This window comes from Ambystoma mexicanum, chromosome 3p, assembly GCF_040938575.1.
Source record: "Ambystoma mexicanum isolate Mex_15411 chromosome 3p, UKY_AmexF1_1, whole genome shotgun sequence".
Lineage (NCBI taxonomy): Eukaryota > Metazoa > Chordata > Amphibia > Caudata > Ambystomatidae > Ambystoma > Ambystoma mexicanum.
The window spans coordinates 206,961,905-206,987,046 of NC_090925.1; the positions used below are offsets into that span (position 1 = coordinate 206,961,905).

The following is a 25,142-nucleotide window of genomic DNA, read 5'->3' on the forward strand; positions in this document are numbered from 1 at the left end:
TCGAACATGTTTTCGATGATCTGACTCAGAAGATGAGTACACCAGGATGTCGTCGATGTATATGATGACACAAACATTGATAAGTTCTCGCAGAACATCGTTCATGAAGAATTGAAAAGCTGCAGGCGCGTTGCACAAACCGAAGGGCATAACCTGATATTCGAAGAGCCCGTATTTGGTGCGGAAAGCTGTCTTCCACTCGTCACCTTCTTTTATTCGCACTAGGTGATAAGCTCCCCGGAGATCTAACTTGGTGTATATACGAGCATCTTTTACTTGATCAAGAAGTTCAGGGATCAGAGGCAGGGGATAACGATTCTTTATCGTTATCTGATTTAAAGCGCGGTAGTCAATACAAGTTCTAAGGTCTCCTTTTTTAGGCATGAAGAACAAAGCGGAAGAGACCGGGGACTTTGATGGGCGAATAAAGCCATTGGCAAGGTACTGATCCAAATACTGACGCAAATGCTGGTTTTCAGGTTCAGTGAGAGCGTAAATCCTACTACACGGCGGTTGAGCATTGGGAACTAGATCGATCTGGCAATCGTAAGAACGATGAGGGGATAGCGTGTTAGCCTGTTCTTTCTGAAAAACATCCTGGTATTCAAGGTATTCTGCCGGTAGTTGAACAGTGGCGGGGGTTACTGTGGCTAAACTAATAGCTGGATTTCTAGGATAACAAGTGGGACCACAATCTGGAAAAGTTATTCTCTTTGCTCGCCAGTCTATTCGAGGATTGTGTGTTTCTAACCAAGGAATTCCGAGGATTACTTGAAATTGTGGAGCCTTGATTATATCAAAAACTATTGCTTCCCGATGTCCATCCTGACTCACAAGTGTCACTTCTGTGGTGGAATGCGTTACCGGCCCAGAGGCTATTTCGGTACCATCAACCGTAGTAACGACATCCTGGTTTATTTTTGGATGCAGAGGAAGGTTCATCCTGGAGGCCAATTCGCGGTCCACGTAGTTTCCGATAGCTCCGCTGTCGGCGTATGCTTTGATGGCATGCAACCGTTGGGGCTTTTTTGGATCCACGAGCACCATTGGCAAGACAAAATGCGAGGTCAGAGAGTTCGTTTTCAAGCTCGGCAAGCGGACCTCTACGCTTGTCGAGCCAGGTCGTTTCCTGAAACAGGTTCCATTAAGTTGTTGTCAGAGGCACCAACCACCTTCCTAGGTGGTTTTACCGGACATTCACGAAGAAAGTGACCGGAAGCCCCGCAATAGAGTCATAGTTGCTTTTGTTGCCTTCTCTCGCGTTCCTTCTGAGTTAACGGCCCCTTAACTCCCCCTATTTGCATAGGTTCCGAAGCTTCGGTATTCCTGGGGTTTACGAGGGTTCTGATCGGTACTCGTGTTTCAAACTTGGACCGATCTGCTTTCCTATTCTGAAGTCTGTGATCCAGTTGTACCACAAAGTCAATATATTCTGCGCAGCCCTGGGGTGGATTCACTACTTGGGCCAGAATGTCTTTTAGCTCTCCGCGCAGACCCCGGTGAAATAAAGTGATCCTTTTATTCTCAGGCCATCCGGTTTCCACCACCAGTCTGTTAAAGGAGGCTATATAAGACAAAAGATCTTGACTACCTTGTCGTAGAGATAGCAGTTCGTTGTCAAGGGCCTGTCCCTGCGAGTGTCGAGCGAACAACCTTTCCATGCTGGCCTGAAAGCCCTGAAAATCCTGGAGAATTGGATCGTTCTGGTTCACCAAGGGAACAGACCAATCGGCAGCACAGCCACTTAGGTACGATAACACGAAGGCCACTTTGGTCCTATCATCAGGGAAGGCTCCTGGTCTGCATATAAAATGTAAGCGACATTGGTTCATAAAAATGGCATATTTCTTTGGGTCCCCCGCAAAACGTTCAGGCGGTGCTAAAGGCATGGATCCCGGCAGATTGATCTGAACAGGGTTACTCGAACCCAACGAAGTGGAAATTCCCCCGGGACTAGGTAAAGGAATTTGTCCAGCCTGACTCTGTAGCAATCGTTTGGTCAAGTCATCAGTTTGTTCCTTGGAGAGAATGAGTTCTCTTTTGAGGGCATTAGTCTCTTGGCGAGCTGAGTGTACCTCTGCCATTAATTCCCCAACAGCTGGGCCAGCTGGTCTGTCTCAGAAGTCTCCATAGCGCCCGGGTGGGAAATTGTGGGTAGGCTTCGCGTTCTGTTACGCTCACCTGACTCCCACGGAGGCGCTGGCCAGGATCGTGCTGCTGTGACCTCTTCTAAGGTGTTGCGCGGGGCTCAGAAGATGGACTGGACCGGACTCCCAACTCCTGCTTGTCCGGCTTGCAAAAGTATCCTTCTTAGGGTCTTGAAGGGCGAGCTCTCCTTCCTGCTTCTGATGCAGGGGCGCGTTGGTATCCAGTTACTTCACTGGATTCTTGGTTTTATGAGAACCAAACTTGCTTGGCTTCCAGGTAAGTTCCTTGAAAGGTTCCCCTTTTGTCCTTGCATCAATATGCTAATGTCAATGTCTTTTTCCCCATAGGGGCCGGGGCACGGAATGCCGGGGAAAAGGCACCGACCCGAGATGCGAGGTGCAATCCCTGTAGAAACCAGGTAAGTCTTGATGAGCGTTTTTGGGTAATGTCTTTTCATTCGCTCATTGACGCTAATGTCTTTTTCCCCATAGGGGCTGGGGTCCGGAAAAGCCTGGATGCGGCGCGGACCCGAAATGAAGAGGGAATGACCCAACAGGTAAGTCTTAACATGGAGGTTTAGGTTTCCTCATTCCCTTCTCTCTCTCACCTTTGCTCTTGTCTTTTTCTCCCTAGGCGTGGAAGCGTGGCTGCGAATCCGGGTGATCGCTGCTGAACATGGAGGCGCCCTGTGAAGGTGAGTGGAATGCGGCGCTGTGGCGGTCGATGCGATGTGCTTTTCAATTAAGTGTCTTCCTTTGCAGGATCGTCGGCGAGCTGACTCCGGAATGCGGATCTTGCAGGTAAAGTCTTTTCCTTCTCCTATTCTCTCTTTCTCTTCCTTTGTAGGTGATCAGGATGCTGGCAGGCGTGGCAGAAGGCCGAATGCAGGAGCAAACACGGTGAGCGTCCAGCTGCTAGATGCAGAACAACGTGAAGCATGTGCTGCTCTTGGGGTGTGGTTTAAATAGCCTGTAAAGTAGTTCCAGGTATGTATCCTTCCACTCAGGTATGTATTCTTCCTCAGACCACACCCGAGTGATAAAGTAGTCCAAAAGATAAAGTAGTCCCATTCAGTCCTCAAGAGGGCCTGGATGTAGCAGCACGGTCTGCTTCAGGTAAGTGCACATTAAAACACTTACACACATGTCTTGCTTTATGAGCCTGGCGCCTAAGGCGCCAGGACTGGGGTCCAGAATGAGCCTGGCGCCAAAGGCACCAGGACTGCGTCTAAAAGGCCCCAACTTGGACCCGCTGAGACGTCCTTGGGGAAAATGATGTCTGCCTCTGGGGTTGCTGGGCTGGGCCTGGCTCCTTGGAGATAGGCATCATGACAGGTACAAAACAGGGATGTCCTCTCTCCCCCTTGCTATATGCCATTTACTTGGAGCCTCTTTTGACAGCAATACAAGCTAATGGGGATATAGAGGGGATAACATTTGGGGGCAGGGTCCACAAGGTGGTTGCCTTTGCAGATTACATGCTTTTGACGCGGGGGGGACCCAGAGGGCTCCTTCAAGGCAATGGAAGGGGAGATGAAGTTTTGGGAGGGTAGCAGGACTAAAAATCAACTGGAAACAGACACTTTGAATCTTACAATCCCTAGGGAGGTAGAGGAGGGGCTTAAGCATAGCCTTCCATACAAATGGGTTAAGAAACATCTAACCTATCTGGGGAAAAAACGGACCAAAACAATTGAGGAATTATTTGCGGCCAACTACAGACCCCTACTACAGGTAATTAGAAGTAAATTACTGGACTGGGGCCCCATATCAATAACATGGATGGGCAGGATTAACGTGGTGAAGATGGTGGTGCTCCTACAACTACTGAACTGCTTCTTCCGAGCAATCCACAAACATACGGTTAGGTTTATCTGGAATAACAAAAAACCAAGGATAGCTAGGAAGGTGATGATGCTGCCGAGAAATAGAGGGGATGGAGGAACCGGATCTGATTGTTTATTTTTGGGCTGCGCAGATAAGGATACCGAGGGACTGGCGGAGGGACAACCAGGGGACAATTTGGAGGGCAATGGATAAGGCCTAGACAGGGGAAAACATCAAGGAAGTATTGTGGAAGCCAAAGGCAGATAGGCCTAGGAAAATGTATCGCAGCAAAATATCATCGGTGGGAGGTGAAGCTTGGGATGCGGCGATAAAAAGGGCCCAAATTACCACGTTTCCGTCTCCATTTACCCAAATCTTTGACAACCCATGGTTTACCCCAGGTCGAGGGGGACGGGCCTTTGGAGTATGGCGGGAAGGGGGATTTCTTAAGATACGGGATATGTTCATGGGAGCAGAAAATAAAATGTTCACCCAGTGCAAGGATGATTTTGGGTTGGAAGAGACACAGAAGTTCCGTTACTTCCAGATAAGACATTGGGTCACACACGCCACGATCAAAGGAGCAGCCATGAGAGAGTTAACGCCATTCGAGAAATACTCGGACTCAGGGGACAAAAAAAATAGTGGGAGCAATGTATGCCTCAATTAAACAGGGGGAGTTGCCGGGGGAAAGGACATATATGTCTTATTAGGGGAGGGTGCAGGGGCAAGACATCGAAATAGTGGATTGGGAGCAGCTATGGGCTAACATTCCAAGACTGTCTAGGTGCCTACAAATTCAAGAAATATGGACTAAGTTTATGTTCCAGTAGCACCTAACCCCGGACAGACTGCATGTCTTTTACCCACGGGGTCTCGAATCTCTGCTGGAGACAATGTGGACAAGTGGGCACCTTGAGCCATATCTGGAGGGATGTCCCAACATCAGCGACTACTGGAGGATAATAGGAGAGGTTTTGGATGTGGCTTTGAACTTGAAAGGGGGCGGTAACAGAGGCCTGTCTATTTTGGGGCTGGGGGCCAATTGCAAGAACTACCATCTAAAGTGGAGTGAAAAATATACATAATTCTGATGATGGCAGGTGCATTGGGGATAGCGCAAAAATGGAAGGCAAAGGACCCACCATACGAAAGTCTCTGGGTGGGAAAAGGGTGGAACTTCGCTCTTCTGGAATGGGCTACATACTCTTTGCAAGGAGAACAGAGCTTTCGGGAGGACTGGACAAGGTAATGGGGTTGCTTCAGAGAGGGGCATGGTGGAATTGATGCCCAAGGAAAACGAGACTCTTAGGCCCAGTGGAGTGAATGAGTGAATCAAATGATTTTCTTTTAAGAGATTAAGACTCATTATGCTTCCCCATTGGCGGTCAGACTACAGGGGGGGTCGGGGGAGGAGATGTTTTTTTTTACAAATGTTAAAGTTGTGAAAATGTTAATAAAAAGTTATATGGGAAAAAAAATAATGAACATTCACTTGTTTGTTATTTGTGTTTACTATGCTCCCCAGATCGTTGCCGGATGTTTTATTTTTATTGGAGATCGACTACATGTGTTTTAGCTTTGTGTGGCAGAATAAAAGTTCTTGTATAGCGCAGAGTGTTGGTGCTTCCCAAGGGATAGTGGTTTTGGATTCCCTGATTTCTCGTTCGATTATAAAGGCAGATCAACTCATGGTGATGTTGGAACACATGTTGGAGGATCTGAGGACCTATTGGACATACTTGTAAGAATGTTTGACAACTGAAAAAAGGCGAGGGACCTTTCATGGGCCCCCATTAGATCCGTCACTCAAAAAGGTACACGAACACCCACCGCTGGGAGTACTTCAGCTACTTTGGAGAAAGAACAGGATGAACAGAGGTTGATCCACATGGCCTTCCCCATTGAGCTCACTGCAAGGGCCTATGTTTTGAATTAACCAAACAGGGACCCAGAAGTGGTCGGATATAGATCTGGAAAGGGTGGGCCATCTCCTTGTCTGACTTAAATGGGCTGGTTCAGGCTCGGGGTGGAGGGAGGGGTTGCTCAGTGCTCACACAGTAATGCCCTTCAAAAGTAGCAATCGAGGAAAGGAATTGTGTCCAAGCTATACAAGGTCCTGGTGCTGAACACGATGGAGGGGAGACCGAAATATAAGACTGACTGGGATCAGGTGTTGGGAAGACGCCATACTGGAGGGGCTATGGGCAAAATACATAGGGTCACATGCCATGTCAACCTTTCTACACACGCGATGGAGCAGAATTTTAAGATCCTACATGGGTGGCATAGGGATCCACCGAGGATCTCGAAGATGTTTCCAGGGACCTAACCACTGTGCACCAGGGGATATGGGAAGATCGCAACTTCTATTCACATGTGGTGGACATGTCCTATGGTGCAATTCTTTTGGGCTGCACTGCTGGGCTCGATTAAGGACATAACTGGGGTGCCCCTGCAGTTCACATTTCTTCTGGAGACTCAACTGAAAAACTATGAATCGTATAGATTCTGAAGAATGTGGGAGGCCCTTATACGTGCAGGTAGAATATCTGTGGCGCACAAGTGGAGGCAACCCTCCACCCTATCAGTTTGACTTGCTACAAAAGGTTTGCAAAGTATATCTGATGGAGAAGCTCATGTACTAGGGGCACAATGATCTTTACAGGGACACCTAATTGGTGGGGAACACCCCGCCCTTCCATGAGAAGTCTGGAGATTGATAGCCCCCACCCCAATTATGGGGTGATGAGCTGGATGGGTAATGGCAGAAAGATACACCCCCCCACGCCCCCGAGCCCCTTTTTTGGTGGGACGGGACATCAGAGTGCAGAGCCCTTGCACCAAAGCATGCATGCTCATCATTTGCTGCAGACAATGTTTTTGGTGCCCTCTCCAGGACTGTCCCCTTTTGTTTCTTGTGTTGTCTTGCCCTACGTTATTGGTATGAAATGTCTCTGGGTGTTAGGGGCCTAGCCCGGGTCTCAGACTATCGATTGTATTGGTTTTACCTTATCCTGATCCCAGGGTAAGAGACATTGCCGGGACTTGGTTTTGTGGGGCTTATATTGTCTGGTTTGTTGGTAGGTCAGTGTTTATTTTTCCCCTTTAGTGAGGATCTTTGATGATGTTTTGTTTGTATCAAAATACTTCAATTAAAAAAATGTTTTAAAAGTTACTCTCAATTTCCAAAAGTATTAAGTAAAACACTTCCATCTCAAGAGTATTTGGACTCCCTGGGTAGCCTCATACATGTGCTCTCCTTTGCCCTGCTCTACTCACCATTGGGAAAGCTCCAAACGGTGCCAGGGCTCCAGGCTGAAAAAGACAAGAGGCAAGACGAATGACTGATCAAGTGCAAAAATGAGCCACCACTACATTACTTCCTCCAGCCTCAATAGCCAAAGCAGGAGTCCCTCACCTGCACTCTCCTTACAGGAGCTTGGGTAGGACGTGCTGTTCCTGGTAGGACCCCACCATCCGTGAGAGGAAGGAAGGGGCTGAAGCCAAAACCGCCCAGTCCTCCCGACAACATCCGGTTCATTTGCTGCTGGTGCATGGCAAATGGGTCCCTAAGGGAGGCAAAAACAAGAGGTTGCATGAGAGGGAGGACAAAGGATAGTAGGGCATTATAATTGGTGACAAAACCTCTCCACATATCTGCCACAATTGCTCACCCAGACTCCCCCTGGCCGAGTATTGCAACATTAAATTTGTTTCCATAAAAAGACAGACACAAACAGGACATTTTATGGAGACCACCACCAATACCAAGCAAGCTTCCCTGCTTTTGGTTTGGTATACAAATTTTGAGACACAAATACACTGCAGACAAAATAGCTAAAATGATGCTTCTTGGGCATAGTAACTCGAGAAAAGTTATGTTCAAGTGCACCCCACGATACACCATCACGTCTCCATTTGTCCATTTGTCACCCTAGAATCTCCCCAGGGCTCCCTTTCTGTATCGGCATGTCATTCATGCAATACAGTTACAACACAAGCTAATGCATACCTAGGGTTCTAATCGTAATGCTAGCATACAGAACTACAACATAACCCATTACAACAGTACCTCATAAAAAAATGTGTTCAGACAAATGCAAGCAACACTCGCATTTTCTTGTTTTTGACTAAGGGTGAACCACCATTTAGCTTATGTAAAGGTCTTTGAAGGGGGCAGGAGGAGGGAGGACACAGTTCACTGACAGCAGCACATTAAGAAGGCTTATATTGGATTAAAATAAATGGGGCACAGAAAGGTGCTTAACTTACCTTGCTTTCACAGTTTCCTTGAGGATGAAAGCAATGAACACAGTTCCTTTCATCTCTTCTAATGGCAGCAAGGAGGCATGGTTCGGACTTATTTTCATATTTATGCTAAACCCCTTCACCTGTGGGAGCCCCAGAACGTTTTGCTGGACTTGTGGATTCTTTGTGTATGTTCCTGATTGAGTGGGAACCCTTTTCCCCCACTCACCTTTTCTTTTACTATTTGTATAGGTGTCAATTTTCTGACTATTTTTGGAATTATAGGTTCCTAATAACTTTGGTCATCTACATTTTACTACTGCAGCACACAGCACTTTCTGAGCAGTGTTGCTGGGATGCCCCTGGGCTCCCCTTTGTACTTCCTCTTGCGTTCCTTCTGCGAAATACTGTTCCTGTAGAAGGATACTTCTTATCCTTTCTACAATTTCCATTGTACGATCAGCACACCCCACCTTATGTGGAGTGCTGAGGGGTTACATAGTTTCTCCCTTCTACTTGGTTCTATAACATTTCTGTTCCAGTGCCTTACTTACCTTGCAGAACACATGTTCGGAAGGGTGTAGACCGATATTTGTATCCTCCCTGCATTTTATATTGCGAGATCAGCACACCCCACCCGATGAGACGCCCTGCTCACTTCTCACCTGCTCTCTCGCGGTAACGTGTAGCTATAAACAAGCGGATTGTCCGTAAAAAAAAAGTGTCTCATTTTTGTGTTTCATCTGTCGAAACCATGCATACTGGGGGGAGGGGGGGGGGGGAAGGGGTGCGATTAAGGAAGTGGATCCAGGAAAAGAGACTAACTCCCCGGACCTTTACTGTTAGTGGTGGGTGCCATGACTAGCCCCCACCTGGACTACTGCAATAGTCTGTTAGGAGGAGTTCCAGCCAAGCAGCTAGCCAGACTACAGAGCCCAAAATGCAGCAGTTAGGTTAGTCAGAAAGCTGAATAGGAGGGATCATGTATCTGCTTTCCGGAGATCCCTACACTGGCTTAAGGTAGAGGACAGAATCAAATTTAAAATGGCATGCCTTGTATATAAATGTTTGAATGGACTTGCCCCAAGATGCCTTGCCGATAAGATCATTTGCTACTGTCCCATTAGAGATCTCCGGTCTAGAGATCAGCTCTTGATGTCGGTGCCATGGTCTAACCTGGTCTCTGGGGGAGACAGAGGATTCAGTGTGTTTGGTCCAAAATTCTGGAACCAACTCTCAGAGATTAGATCCTCTAAATCCCCAATACTTTTTAGAAAGAGCCTGAAAACAATTATTTTCAGATAGGCGGCTTTCATTATGCAAAGTGCATATTGAACTGATACTCTGAAAGTCCACCCTTTAGTTCACATCAGCGCCCATATATAGTTGATTCTGTTGGTGCACATTAGAAATTCTCAAATCAAAATCTGTTGACCCTGCCACTATGAGCCCTCCTAGGGAGGTGTTTAGCAAAGCTCCCTCTCCTAGCTTTTCCATCATGCCTCCCCATACCCCCTCCCCAGTCATCCTTGCAGAGGTAACTATGGGTGGAGGCTTGGAGATTGCAGAGGCCACAGTTATCACCCCCAAGGCCACAGCAATATTTTTGAGAGGGGATCATCGACCAGTTGCTCAGACTGTGAGCCTATGCACTGAACCTAATGAGACCTGGGCTACCACCCCTAAGGCCTCTCCTATGTCACGGAAGAGGGACCGTCTGGACGAGGTTCAGGCCAAGAGCCTACATAGGAGGCAAAGGCTCCACTCCGACAGGACGGCCCCCCCACCATCTTTAATTACTTTCATTACTTTAATTGTATCCCCATCAATACCCGGGATCGGGATACAAGTGACCAGCCCCATATCTCTGAACCAGTTATCTGAGGAGGCCATTAACTACTACTTCCAGCCACATCAGATACAGAATGCTTCTTCGGATTGCCTGCGCCCTCAACTAACTGTACTTGTACATACCCATCACATAACAACCTGCTTAACCCCTACACTGAGTCTCTTTCTCACCCACCATCACCAATCTCCATCACCTGCTATTCATTTTTGCATTACCTTTCCTACTCCTGCCCAAACATCTTAGCTAGTCACAGCCCCTATACACATTTGCCCACCTGCCCCACCCAATTCACCTCCCACTACCTAAACTTTCCCTTACCATTCTCCACCTAAGGCATTCTCAGCCCACTGCTTGCAAGCCCAGCATCATTACTCCCTAGCCCACTCCCCGTCAGTACCATCTCCGACTTAACTCTACAACCACGTTTACACACATCCCCGGAAACACACACCCCGTGCCATCTCCACCTTCAACTCGCTCCTCCCCTTGTGACCGAACTCCTTTGTCACCACTAATCAAGCTCCTACCCTTACCAAAACCATAGTTCCAACCCCAGTACCACCACCACCTCCACGAATTGTCTGTTGTCCTCACATACCAGATACCCATTCACAAACGAACCAAGACATGCATCAGCAAAATAAGTCACATTCGCACTACTTACCCAACCCACATCTTGCACAATCCTCCTCACAATACAGCATAGTGCACATGCTACAGCCACAATTGACAGAACACTCCATGTTGAAGGTTTGCACACTGGGGAAGTTGCACTGTCGCATCCTGTGATACTCAATGCTGTATGTCACAGTGCTTAATACAAAGCTTGCCAATGTACAAGTAGTATGTTGTATAACATACAAGCAAAAGGTAAAGCCTGCAATTGCATCAAATTAGAACAGCCTCCCCTACAAACTAATCTCACTGTGCCAGGAAGCTTTCCTACTCTGCGCTATGAAACAATCCAGCCCATCATTCACTGAGCACTAGCAAAGGATAATGCCCAACAGACACAACACCGTGCATTGCAACCTGCATTTCTAGTCTGTCAGGAAATAGCTAGAGTAGGCTTCTCTGCTGATGCTAGGATATGTAACTGACCACATGAAACATAGCAAGATGGAACAGACTGTCAAGCTGCAACTCGCCTGTCTCAATGTTATTAATTTCAGTCACATTGAGAACACTGACATTTGAAATGTTTGCACTGCCATCTGCTATGTAGTGTCAGACTATGGGCTGCTGGGAGGGCCCAACAATACAACACGGCAGAACAAGTCTCTCCACGATCCTAAAGGACCGTACAAACAGAGTAATTCTAGAAATTACATATAAACAAAGATTAGAAATCGTAAGCCAAGCTAGGAAGAGACGGTGGCAATGAGTAAACGTGGATGGTTTTGAGGTGAACTATAGCAAGCTTGAGAACCAAATTAATTTCTAGGCCCCTGTTTTGGCTCAAGGCTTCAATGCTGTATGTGCGGGTGGGGCAATACCTCCCTCATGGTCTAGCGAGATTATTCAGCCGATTTACAAAAAGGGACCCAGGGCATCTCCCGCCTCATACCGACCTATATCGCTTATAGACTCCTTTTTTAAAATCCTGGGTCGCACCATTTTGGCCCGCCTTGAGGATTAGGTCACGAGTAGTGGGGTTCTCATGGCAGAGCAGGTCCTCAATCTTTATTTGGTAACCGCACAATCACTTTATGTAAAAGGAGGGCCCATCTACTTGGCATTTATGGACAGGAGCACGACTTTTGACAAGGTGAATCGTGACAAGTTGTGGAATGTGTTCAGGTCCCTGAACTGCCCCTCAGCTTTGTTAAGTCTTTTGGTTAGACTGCATGAATCCGCGCAGGCGAGTTTAAGGAGTGGCGCCAATGGACATTGTACAGGATTTTTTGCAGTTGAACTGGGGGTGTGCCAGGGCTGTGTCCTGAAGCGTCTCATTTTCTGCCTGTATATAACCGGCCTCTACAAACATCTTCTAAACTCCTCTCCTGATGTACCCAGGATAGGTGGTCGGTCTCTCCCGGTTCTCGTATATGCAGAGGACTGTCTTGATGGCGCGTACCCAGAGAGCTCTGCAGTCCCTTATGTCAGACTATGCAGTCTTCATGGATGGATTAAACCTAGTGGTGAATGCAGCAAAATCAGCTCCAATGGTCTATTGGAAGGGAAGGCGCGTGGTTAAATTCAGGACCATGCACTGTAAGAGCAGCGTGATCCCAGCGTCGATCATTTCGACTACCTGGGAGGCGAATTTCCTGCCAGCTTTTGTGCCACTGCCCACATATAAAAACAGACTGGGCAGTTTAAGCAGGCTCTGGGTGGGGTTACTAGGGCAATGACCATGTTCAAAGCCAGACCAATTGACCTATTGCTCAAACTATACAAAGGCAAGGTGGCCTTGGTGCCTAGATTTGGTATGGAGTTGTGGGGCTATGTGAATGTTGGCACTGTCCAAATAGTGGAGAATCATTTTTTAATAAAACTGTTGGGGCTGCCATCGTCGGCTCCAAATTTTGGAGTATACATGGAATTTGGCTGTAGGCCAATCAGGGATGTGGTTTTCTAGCAGCCTGGCCTGCACTGGCTTAAGGGCCAAATATGGGGCTACACTCACTCATGAATTGATCACCTTGTGGTAAAACCCTATGGCTGTGCCATGTTATGAAACAACGGAGGGCAATTAATATTGCCCATCTGTTCCCGCCACGCAGTGTGCTTTCCCGAGGTGAAATAAAACTGTGGTCCGCCAGTTTCTACGAGCATGTGAGTGCCAACAGAGAAAGTGGCGAGTTGCTGAAACCCAAGAACAGAGGGTTAATGATCATCATGTGCAGAAATATTTGCTGTGGGCAGAATTCTCTACAGACTGTACTTATAAGTAGGGCATGGTTTAACTGTGTGCCATAAGCGGGGGATACCCCCGCAACTCCCGCTTTGCTTGGGGGCAGTAATGGGCGTCAGTATTTTGTGCGCTCTGTGATTGCGGGGGGCACAAATGAGGGTGACATTATGGTATATTACCAGGGTGGGCGGGTGCTCTGTGTGATGCACCATAGGAGGACGTTGCACATTTGGTATCTCTATATGCGAAAGATAGAGGCTCTGTCCTACATCCCTTACTGCTGGAAATGGGATTTGTGCAATATCAGCTTGCTTTAATATACTTACTGTGGGAGAATTCACCTTGTGTGGGCTGGTCCCTGCTTACATACCTAAACACTGCACTTTACCAGAAGAAATGTATGCTAAGGAGTATGACAGGATAAGCAAATGTGTATGTTTATCCCTCTGCTATGCTGTGAACTGTCTCTGGGTCTTTGTTAGAGTTTGTATGGAAATGGTCCTCAATATAATGTATTTGTATTGTATTCCCGACGAAAAAGGTACCTCACATGTGTGAGTGCACCTACCGGGGGTGCAAAAGGAAAAGGGTAACCCGCTGGTAACCCCAAGCCTTTCGCCACTGCCCATTTTGTTCATGTGGGCAACCTACAGATTTGGGCCTAGGGTGTCGAAGCAAGCAAGGAAAACAGGGAACCCCATGCATTTCCCAAAAAGAGGACACCGGTGGGAATGCACAGAGGTCTGACTTGCGCGAAGCGGCCCAGGATTTATTACCCAGAACCCCAGACAAAGTGTTTTTTCCCCACCAAATATCACACTATCAGGGATTGTGGCTAATAAAAACTGGGGCAATTTGCGCAAGGCAGACCTCTGGATTCCCACGACTGTCCTCCTTTGGGAAATGCATGGGGTTCCCTGTTTTCCTTGGTGGCTTGGACACCCGAGGCCCATATCTGTATGGTGTGCCCGTCTGCAGAGAGTCTGAAATTCAGGTGTGAAAACAGACCTGGGGTTACTTGTGTTTTAGGCTTTCCCCTTGGTGCCCAGGTAGGAGCACCCACACATGTGAGGTACCGTTTTCCTCGGGACACCTGTGGGAAAGCGGGACGGTAGGCCAAGTGTTGTTAGGGGCATGTTTCGATGGGTGAGCCGAGCGAAATGTGCGGAAATTGTTTTTTCCCCCCACATTTCGGACTTTGCGGGGGTGTCTGGGTAATAAATTCTGGGCCGATTTGTGCAAATCATACCTCTGCGGATTCCCACGGGTGTCCTCTTTTTGGAAATGCATGGGGTTCCCTGTTTTCCTTGGTGGTTTGGACACCAGAGGCCCATATCTGTATGGTGTGCCGGTCGGCAGAGTGTGAAATTCAGGTGTGAAAACAGACTTGGGCTTACTTGTGTTTTAGGCTTTCCCCTTGGCGCCCAGGTAGGTGCACTCACACATGTGAGGTAACGTTTTCATCGGGACATCTGTGGGAACGCTGGAAGGTATAAAATGTATTGTGTGTGTGTGGTTTTCATAACGATTTGACCCATTTGCTGGTGCCCTTTGTCACACAACCCTTTCATTTCCCAAATGTGACCTACATTTATTCGCTGCTTTAGCCACCATACACTTTTGTAACCTGCACAAGGCACCCACCCTTGAAAAGGTCTGCCAGTGCCCTTTCAAAAAATGGATGCTTGCCGTTCCTCACCACATTGGTTTTCCCGATTTACACATGCTAAGTACGTCTGTTCAGGCCGTGAGCGTAAAACTCCTGTGTACCATGGCTCAGTGTTTGGCTTGTGGTATTGCTAGTTTTGTAAAACACTACAAAAAATGTGTGCTCTCCTAACTCCAAGAATCGGGGGAATGTAGCGGAGCATTTGCTTTTCTCAAAATTCATAGAAGCCATTGCCGTACCAAGCCAACCATGTCCAACACACCTTTTTTTTCAGTCATTTTCCCGCTTTCCCCCCAATCTATGGCATTTTCCCCTAGCTAGTTGTTGCCTGACCTGCGCAAATCACCCCTTCCTAAACTTGGAATTTTGTCTACTTTTCAAAAAATATATGCCTTTCTGTCCTCCAATTCGGCTTTCCTACCCTTTTCTTCCATTCTGTCCATGCATGTCCAATTGGCAAAAATTGCCAAAATCGCCTACCTCTCACAAAACGGTTGATAACCACAACAAAATATTTTTTTTTCGTTTCCACTCAACCTGTTCTTGAAAGCCAGGAAATTGGGGAATTCAGCACAGAAAACCATTCGTTCCTAGCTCGTACAAAGAAGCCTGTGTTTTTTTCCCTTGTAAATCATTTTATTGTCATTTTTTGAAAAAACCCATAAATGTCCCCACTTTGTTATTTTCTCTCACCCCCCCTACAGCAACCTAGGATTCCTGGGTGGCGTTACGACCGCCTACATGTGGGAAAAAAAAGGAGCTAAATTTGGCCGAGATCTCATGTAACAAAAAAGTTACAAGCCATTGAATGGCCACATACCGAAATCACCAAAAAAGGCCCTGGCACTGGGGGGAAATACCCATGGCATTTAAAGGGTTAAAGAAAGACCGAGAAACAGCTTGTCTGACAAATGCAGCAAGTAAAGCACCAAAAAGGTATAGAGGAAGTGGCCTGACCAATTTAGCAGAACAGTGCCCTTTCCGCAAAGACGCGTTTGACACTTCAGAAACATTTTCTGTTTCATAGTACACCAAACTGAAGAAGCATACTCTGAACTACATCAAAGTTAAGCTCTCAGCTGTGAGTGGAATGACAAAAACAACGCAATCTGTCTGGCTCAGTATTGCGCAGCCCTTGTACAAAAACAGACAATGAAAAAATCGTGTTCCATGTTCCCCAGTTGGATTGCCACCAAACGTATGGAGAGAGAGAGAGACAATGTGTGCCTTTCCGTTTTGTTTGGACAGAACATCATGGAGTGGTCGTCGTCGGTATGAGCACACCCCTCCTAGCTTAGGAGAGAAGGGAAAAAGGCTTTCAGGGCTGAAAATATCACCAGATCAGCACATCATGCAATCCGGTTTTGCCAACACACACCAACCTTTCTGCAAAAAAAGCAGGGGGTTGGGGTGGATCCGCGCAGCCCCCCCTTGCTTCCACTGCGTCCACCCATATATACACACCTTACCCCCCACGTACAATCTGTACATTTGCAGCAAAAGATTTGTTGGCGCAAGTGGCCTAGACCTGCAATCCTCACTTTCAGTGTCAACGCAATGGGCAAGAACTTGAAAGGGCCCCTACACCATCCGTTTTGTTGTTGATATCATTGATGCCAGATTAACCAATTGTTAGATATGAATCTCCAGAACCCAAAAACACGCCGCCACTACAGACAGAACACTGGTAAACACATTTGGATATTCATTAGTGACGAACTGGAAATGTTGGTCACCCTTTTCAAAATCTCACTACTTTGAAGAACTTTAAAGATGGAAAAAGGGAAAGTAAGCGTCTCGAAAGATCCAACAATGCCCACCAAACTCCTTCAAGTGGCAACTTGAGTGTGTCTAGAATATTCATTATGTGAAAGGTTTCCAAAAGGAAGAATAGATTTAGAAATGACAAATCCCACCGAATGCCCCGAAACTTCGGGGACTGAAGTACTATGAATAAAATCCTGACCTCTCCAACACTACAAAACTTCCTTTACTGTATCTCATGTCAAGAGTTTTTCATAGCTCTAGGGTTACTTTATAATGAGTTGAAGAAGGCGGACTGTCGGGATTTATACATATAGTAGACATGAGACGCTAGGGCAAAAGACAGGAACTTTGCATATGACATGGAACCCCTAATCTTTTTGCTTATCCTGAATGGTTAACCAATCCCTTTTGATAGTGAGCCCTCACCAAAGGACTCACTAATGGTACAACTCTGAAAGGTGCTCCACCCCCCTTCCCTCCAAGGGCCATTTTCCTTCTCACGGTCAGCCAGTAAACTAACCTAGTTCACTGTGTGTGCCCAAATGATGGACTCAAGGAACTGCACCAGTCATCCAAAACAGCATCCCTTTTCAATGAGCACTAGGTGGCACTCTGGCATTAGTGTTGCTGAGAAGTTCCACAGCTAACACTCGTATTCGTGTGTGAAAGGAAATTGAAGTTCCCCCTATCTGGTGAAGCAAACATTAGACCTCGCAAGAATGTCTGGGATTGCAGACGGAATCCACATCCTGTCTCTTTGCTCTGAAACAAGTCCGGAATTAGTTTCAACGTGGCCATCCCCAAGGTACGAGTGGAGCCAAATCCTTGAAAGGATGCCAATTGTGCTGGGCTCTGAAAGATTCTGTGAGATCGGTTACACTACAGAAAGTGAAATCCTGGGACGAGAAGCAACCTGTGCTCTAGGACAAACGGTTAAAGCACTGTTGCTACAATCTGTCCAAGATCACTCAAAAGTGAAGCGCTGCTCGTATGAGCCCGCTCCAGACTTCTCATCGGACTAGAGGGACTTTAGTGGCGCTCCCTACAATGACATGTCAGGACCAGCTGAGTTGAAGCTTCCAAGACACCTGGTCCCACTGGCTCTACGCAGCTAAGACTCCAAGAGGTGGCAGCACCAGACCAAAGCCAAGAAATAGTTAGCCAGTGGCCTCTAAAACAAAGAAAGCGTCATTAAGGAATCCTGGGATTGCAAGGAAACCCATGGCTATGCAGTGATTTGCATTAGTGGACCACTGTCTGCAGCACTTGGCTACTGGGTCTGCATCAGCTTACAGACGGCTGCATGGTACCCCAACAATGGCACACCTTTGTCAGCAAGCCAATTAAAACTGTGGCAACTTAAAGGACTCACTTTCTGCAGGGGAGCCTTCCTTTTATTCACCAGGAGCACCTTTACTTAACCCGGAGACCATCTTTGAGGACCGTGATCTTTGGACTTCCAAAGTAATTTTGACAGCTCATGCTTGCTTTCCTATAACCGCAAACTCCTGAAATTGGCTTTACTTTGATGGCTACGTGAGATTATTATTCAATTTGGAACTAGCCTATCTCCAAGTTGGTCAATTTTGAGCCCGAAGGCTGCAGTTGCCAATCTCCCGTGTACCCTGCCCGAGACACTGAACTAGCGCCCAAAAAATAATATACAATCATATTTTGAACAACATGCAGTGGAGAGTACCTTTTGTAGATTATGTTTGTGCTGAACCTTTTCATAACTACGTTTACCACAAAGAGACAGCATACTTGAGAGCAAGTCTGTTGCCTAGTTGTGAGCCGATCTCTTATAACTTGAACACAGGGGTGGAGGGGGAGTCGTTCTTAATACGATAAATGATAAGACTAAGTAAAGAGATTTTGAAGCAGAAAACATACCTAACACTTGTGAAGGCATCATTAAGTAGACGGACAACAGGTTCAAGTTTGGTTTACAAACCAGCTTTATTAACTTGAGAATCAATAGGTCGTAAGGCCAAACGTGCCCTATGCTAAAATGGGATTTCCCTACCTACAGAAAACGAATGATAGTCTGTGTCAGGAAGTCCAAATCAAATGGCTGCATGTTCAAAACCTATACTTGCCCTCACAACTCACTGTATTTCAATGCGTAGGGATGTCAGCCTCAAAATGAATAGTGGTCAAAGTAAAGTTCAAAGCTTCTTCAAGCTCTTGCCTTGTAATCAGCTTCCCCAAGTTCAAAATAGTACACAATAAGCTGGGGTCTCCCCCAAAAGTTTAAATCTTACAGCTTTCCCTAAAACAATAGTTTCTTGCCAGCTATTTTTATATTGGTTATTTTCACTAGTTCACATAAGCAGTTCAATTTCTTGATTTCTAAGTCACATAAGGTTGTTGCAAAACAAACTTCTTTGTAAATACTTTGAATGGCAGGTCTCTGTCTATGCGCAGTTTTTGGACCAAACGTTCCTCCCATTACAGGTCACGCAACCGTGTCCCCTTTCTTGGTTACTCCTGGCTCTTGCCAATGTTCCCTCAAATCATGCAGATTCTGGACCTCTGTTGGCTCTTGCCAATACTTGGTTTCTCATACTATACCCTTCTGGGTTTTAGCTTGACGTTTCAGAGATACAGTGTATGGTATCTGTTACTTTAACCACCTTTCTTTCACTCTACTCCCGAGTGCTCAAAAGTTGCTTTTGCTATGCTCAGCATTAAAAAATATTTATAATGACTTTCCGTGTGTTCTTTATGCAAAAACCCTTGATTTGGCTCGGTTTGGCTTTTAAAAGCAATTAAAGGCTTTACTTTTGTTCGATATTCAAAATAATCATCGTATATTCGGCTGCCAGTCCGGTGTTTCCCCACAGTCGCTGGTCGGAGCTTAAAGCGTTGCAAGGTCTCTGCCACCACGGGTATCCGCTTTCCCCATGCATTACCTCTCCTCTCCCAGCGGCTCTTCGTGGCGTGGCTCCCCAACAATGCTCCACCTGCAGATCAAGATACTTTTGACTGCTTTGCTCGGTCACGCCGATCTCCCTCTCACGGACTGCTACCGACTTCCAGCACACGTTGGCTTTGCGTCCTGCTGCACAAACTGCATCTGCACAAGGGTACCGAGCGCCCTGCTAGCCACGCCACTGACCTGGCCTCCACAGCCAAGCCCACGGCTGCCTCCATGATTATTCCAAAAAGAACTATACTGTTAACCACTCCAGCGCTAGTCCTGCCTCACTCTTGTTCTCCTCGTCTCAGTACCTGGCTGGGGTCGGTATGTATTTGAATTAACAAAATAAGGATGTGTTCTTGTCATCCTCTTCGTTCCAGTACCATAATGGTGCGTTTTGGAGAAGAACAGGGTGAGGGCTGACAAAGGAGAGAGTTTGTTGTGAGTCTCCTCCTCCCAGGTGATCGTCCCTCGCATATCCACCCCACGGTCGGGATCCAAAAGCAATGGCCTTTCCCTGGCCACCCAAGAGGCGGCTACAGGGGAAGAAGAAGTGAGGACACCCTCAGGTTCCTCACACACTGCTGAAGCACCAAAACCATCTTTGCTGCAAATAATGTTCTCCCATCTCAGGAATGGTCAAAGATTTTTCTCCGGAATTAGAAAATCTACATTAGATGTCTTAGGATAGCTATCACTCCTCATTACCACACAGTGGGACATCAAACATTTGCCACTCTCCCTCAAGTCTGCGTTCACTTACTATGACAGGTTGGAAAAAGGAAAACAATTCCCGTTTCTGGTATTGTCATTTTTGCACTTTGGAAATGCCTTCTTGACTGACGAAACCCTGACTCGTCTCCATGGAAGCAGTGCAAACCACAGCAGCCAGAATAAGCTTCGGCGGGGTCACTGGCACACTTCAAACCTACTGCATATTCAAGATTACCTGATAAAGCATCAATTGCAGGGGGTGGTACGCAATAAGAAAGATCTACACCTGGAGAAACCCTGATTTAAACGAAAATAAATGGCCTCAATGTGCCCCAAGAATTTCAAAAGACTTCCAATGGTGATGCCGCTGGCCTGGTCACTCACGTTTCAGGAAACTCCAGAAACCTGTATACAATTTTAAAAAAGATTTTTTTTTTAAAAAAAAACATTAACCAACAAAGCCTGGCCCTTTCTCTAGGTATTGGAGTGTACCTACAAGATGTAGATTCATAATCCCAATGTAGATTTAGACAAATCCCCTTTTCTTGTGCTCTCCCACATTTATTTATTGCTTGTGTGACTATAAAATACTTCGACACTCCTTGAAATGGATCATAATCTTCTACAACCCCAGTAAACAATGAAGTACCCCAAGGTGCCTGCCTCTCTCCCCTTCTCTTCAACCTTTACCTGACCCCCGTTCCTCAAGATCATCCGCTCACACAACCTCACTTGCGAAAACTATGCGGATGACACAAAGCATCCAGAGAATTCCCAAATCAACCTCAGACCCCAGCACTGACGTAGCAGCTTGTCCCAGACATTGACCGCCAGATGACGACTAATCACCACCTTCTGAACCCTGGTAAAACGGAGATCATTGTATCTGGAAACTCTGCCCTATTCACCCAATCCGACTCCCTGGCCGCCATCACTTGGCCTCACCCCCTCCCCCGCACGACCACCAACACTGTAAAAGACCTTGGCTGTACAATGGACTCAGGCCTAACTTTCAACACATCAACAATACATCCAAAGCCTGCCATTACCACCTTAGGCTCCTGAAGTGCATCATCCCCTACCTTACCTACCCAAACAGACTGGCTGCCTTTATGTCCATTGTCAAGTCCAGACTTACTATGCAAACTCACTCTACCTATGGGTGCACCAGCCTATCAGTTAAACTTCAAGAGTACAGAACTCGGCCACCAGACTACTGCTCGCATTGGGAAGAAGAGACCATCTGACACTGGCCCCCGCACCCTACACTGGCTCCCAATTGGACACAGGGCTACCTTCAAATTCCTCTATTACCCACTGAGCGGTGCACAAAGCAGGCCCCAAATTACTACGAGGCAAGATCACGCCCTACCTCCCGACCCGCACCCTTAGGTTAAGAACTGCCCTCCTCCTAATGGTCCCCGCTGCCAATTCGACAAGGATAGGAGGGTCAGCCCCCTCAACCCTGGCGCCAACTTTGTTGAATTCACTGCATCCCGCATTAGACACAGCGAAGATTACATGGCATTCCGGAAGGCACTCAAAAGCTGGCTCTTTGCCCAACTACCGAACCTACCACCAAGATCGACACCTGGCGTGGTACCCACTGGCCACAAACCCCATCATAGACCATCATAGACCATCAGGCCCGACTATCTCCAACTCCACTACCTAGGGCCCATGCCCAGATGTGAAACCCAACCGTAGTGACAGAGAATTTCTGCACTTGACAATGTATTTATCACCTCATCCGCAGGGACTTGGCACGCGCTAAGGCCTAATACTAGATATCGCCATTAAATAGGGGCGATTGTGCTACACTCGTAACCCAAGCACCAACAATTGAGCTTGATCAAGGCCACGAAATTATGCACCACACAATCAGCCCTAGAAGAAACCTGCCTGCTAACGGTTCTATGTGATTTCAGTGCAAACAATTTCAGAGGCATTTGTTAACAAAACGAAAACACTGGAAATAAAATAAGGCTTTTTTTGTTCTGTTTGGGCCCCCCTCCATCCCCCCCAAATCCCTGTTTCACGAGGACTTCAAGCCCAAAGAACCCCCCCGCCTGTTTTATCCCCTTACCCAGCCCCCACATATATATTTTTTTATTCAGCAATTTTTTTTTTTCTGTGTTTTCGTTTTGGTAAAAAAATATGCCTATCTGAAATTGTTTGCGCTGAAACTAATGGATTCCCCTTCTAATGCTATGCACCGGGAAATCCCAGAGCAGAACTAGATATTGGGAGAGCCGCCCAAAAGTTAATCTGCTAATCACTCCTAACATTGAATGTATATCACTCCTACCATTGAATGTATTAAAACAGAACTGTGGTAATCTATCCAGCAGAACTAGAAACGCATACACTAATTCAGCACATATTAACTTGATCGCTGATCTGCAAATATGCACTATGCTATCAAACCAGGATCTACCCTCACTTGCTATTCCTACACATCTGGAAATTCCTATGAAGAACAATAGCAATGAACTTCTTTGTTGCTAATCCCAACTATCTGGGTATGCCCAAATAGAAATACCTACTGGGGATCCGATTTAACAAATTGCCAACCAAGGATAGCGCTGGCAGCTATGCAGTAACATACGTTTTGGGACTGATCGCCCTGTCACCACCCATCAGTCAACACCAAACAATTTGCCCCATCAAGAAACAGGAAGATTCCACGCCCTTGACAGGCAATGGAAGATGAACAGAAACAAGGTCTCCCTAAAAAAAAAAAAAACACACAGAGACTCAAACACACCACTATGCTAACTCTTGCCTCTGCACCAACATCTAGAATGCAGCTACACCCCTCAAATAAGTCGGCCTAGCTGCACACAAACTTACACAGCTCCACCTCAACAGTCTTTAGAACGCAACTATACCCCTCGAATTCGGCCTAGCTGCACACATAACTTCACCCTCAAGCACCAGCGCCGCCAGAATGCAGATACCATAGTGCATTGGTCTCACTGCACACATTCTACTGCCCTTACACAACCACTGCATCACAGCTAGCGCTAGTATGCATCTACACATCACCTATTGCACATTGGCTAAACACACACACACACACACACACACACACACACACACACACACACACACGTACTACACTACTCTCTCCAATAACCTGGACTGCGGTCCCAGAGGGCGTTCAACCCACAGCAGTGCTTTGGAATCATAACAATGGTAAAAGGCGCTATACAAATGCCAAATAACAAACCAAATTACCTACATGTACCGTGCTTTCCAAGCCTATAACTGGTTTCATTTTGGTCTATAATTCTTATTTCAAAAGTCTACAATTGCCCCCCATGTATTCAAAATTCTCTATTTCCTAATATACGTGTGGTAATTTGATTGTGTTAATCTTCAGACTATATCCATCATATGCTCTATAATGCTGGTGTACGTTTCAGGATGAGTGCCACTTTTAATGTTTCAATGTTTTAATTAAAATTGTTTATAAAAATGTGATCGGCCAGTTATATTTCTTTGGTAAGAATAGCACTGCTTTAAATATTTAAAATGTTTTCCGACCACTCGAATGCCAGTTGAGGCCCGTTATGTATTATGTAAAACCACAAAAATAAATGAATGTAATAAAGCGGGATTCATAAAAACTCCCATAGAAGTTATGAGTAGCCTGACAGAATGAAAGCAAAATTATCTTTCCAAGCAAAGCTCGCATTTTGATTTAATATTTTTCTTTTTTATTACTGTGGTGCTTTAAACAGTACGCATTAAATAGTATGCACAATCTGAGAAGCGACATCTTCGACTATGCCTAGAAATATTGTTAACACTGAAGGTTCTGCGGAACGATTACTCTGCGCCGTCACCGATTCTTCTTTAGGTGATTAATAGGCACTTTCCAGGCTTTTGCAAAAGGCAGCGCACCTTGATGAGCTGCACACTCCAGAACACTGTGCAGCACAGCAAAAACAATGTTTTTTATGTTGAATTTCGAGGAGGGGCGGGGGCAAACACATTAAGGGTATTGAGAGTGGGCTAGGCCTACATCGCTCTATTCATTCAGTTATCTGGAGAGAAAGAAAGCACCTCGTGAAAGGAAGCAGTGTCTATTTGAATTAGCCCTTTAGAATGTGTTGCCACCACCAGAGGAAGGACAGCAGGAGCATCAATGAGCAGAGGGTCTGTAGGAGCTGGAAATTACCCAATCCTTAAGCTTGTTGGCCAATCTGAATGTCAATGAGTGTCAGAATACAAAGAAGAAATGTTGATCCTCCAAGAGAGGAGGGACATGAGTGCACACTCTGAAGCCACCTTTGTATGGACGGGCCGAGTGTTTTTTCTAAGGAAGCACCAAATGAATTTATGGAAAATCTAGAAAGTTGCTGGCTAGCAATTACTTGCACTGAACATTGCACGCTCATCAAAAACACACTACGCAGTTTATGGTGGAGGAATGATCTCTGGAGTCAGCAAAATCCTTGATGGCAGTTCAGGTGTGTACGAAACAAAAAACGTGGGAATACACAGTTGGTTGCACAAAGGATAACTCCATAATCCTTCATTTGTGTGTAGGTCTTCCCTTTCTCCATATGTCGCTAGTCTCTAGACCAGAGGAAGTGGGTATAAGGAGTGAGTGGTGCTGTACTCTCAAAGAATGGGCCTTCCGTAGCACACGGACCAAATGGAGATCTGCAAGGATCTCTGCAATGATTTTGAGTTCAGGAATTAAAATGTGCTTGATATATTTTTACTGTTTGAGCTGTTCTTAGGTCTCACACTTGCCCGGAAAAGCAAAGGGGTTTCCAGGAAGGAGGACGGTTGTTTGTCACAGCAAAGTTATGTTATTTTGCAGTTGTATAGCGCCTTATGTATCATTTGATATGATCTCAAGGTGGTTGAACGCCACGGGAACCGCGGTTTGAGTCAGGAGAGAAAGAGAGAGAGAGAAAGAGAGAGAGAGAAAGAGAGAGAGAAAGAGAAAGAGAAAGAGAAAGAGAAAGAGAAAGAGAAAGAGAAGAGGAAAGAGGAAAGAGAAAGAGAAAGAGAAAGAGAAAGAGAAAAGAGAAAGAGAAAGAAGAGAAAGAGGAAAGAGAAAGAGAGAAAGAGAAAGAGAAAGAGAAAGAGGAAGAGAGAAAGAGAAAGAGAAAGAG

The 25,142-nt window shown here is 46.2% G+C and overlaps 1 protein-coding gene across 1 annotated transcript in view; it reads right to left on the reverse strand.

Annotated features, from left to right (window-relative positions):
* The window catches only part of MLF2 (myeloid leukemia factor 2), a 118,307-nt gene that overhangs the window by 67,642 nt on the left and 25,523 nt on the right, over nucleotides 1-25,142 (reverse strand). The window contains exons 3-4 of the mRNA XM_069650655.1: nucleotides 7,396-7,546; nucleotides 7,257-7,292 (exon numbers count right to left, since the gene is read on the reverse strand). Coding sequence (XP_069506756.1) covers nucleotides 7,257-7,292; nucleotides 7,396-7,546 — 187 coding nt within the window. The remainder of the gene's footprint in view (nucleotides 1-7,256; nucleotides 7,293-7,395; nucleotides 7,547-25,142) is intronic.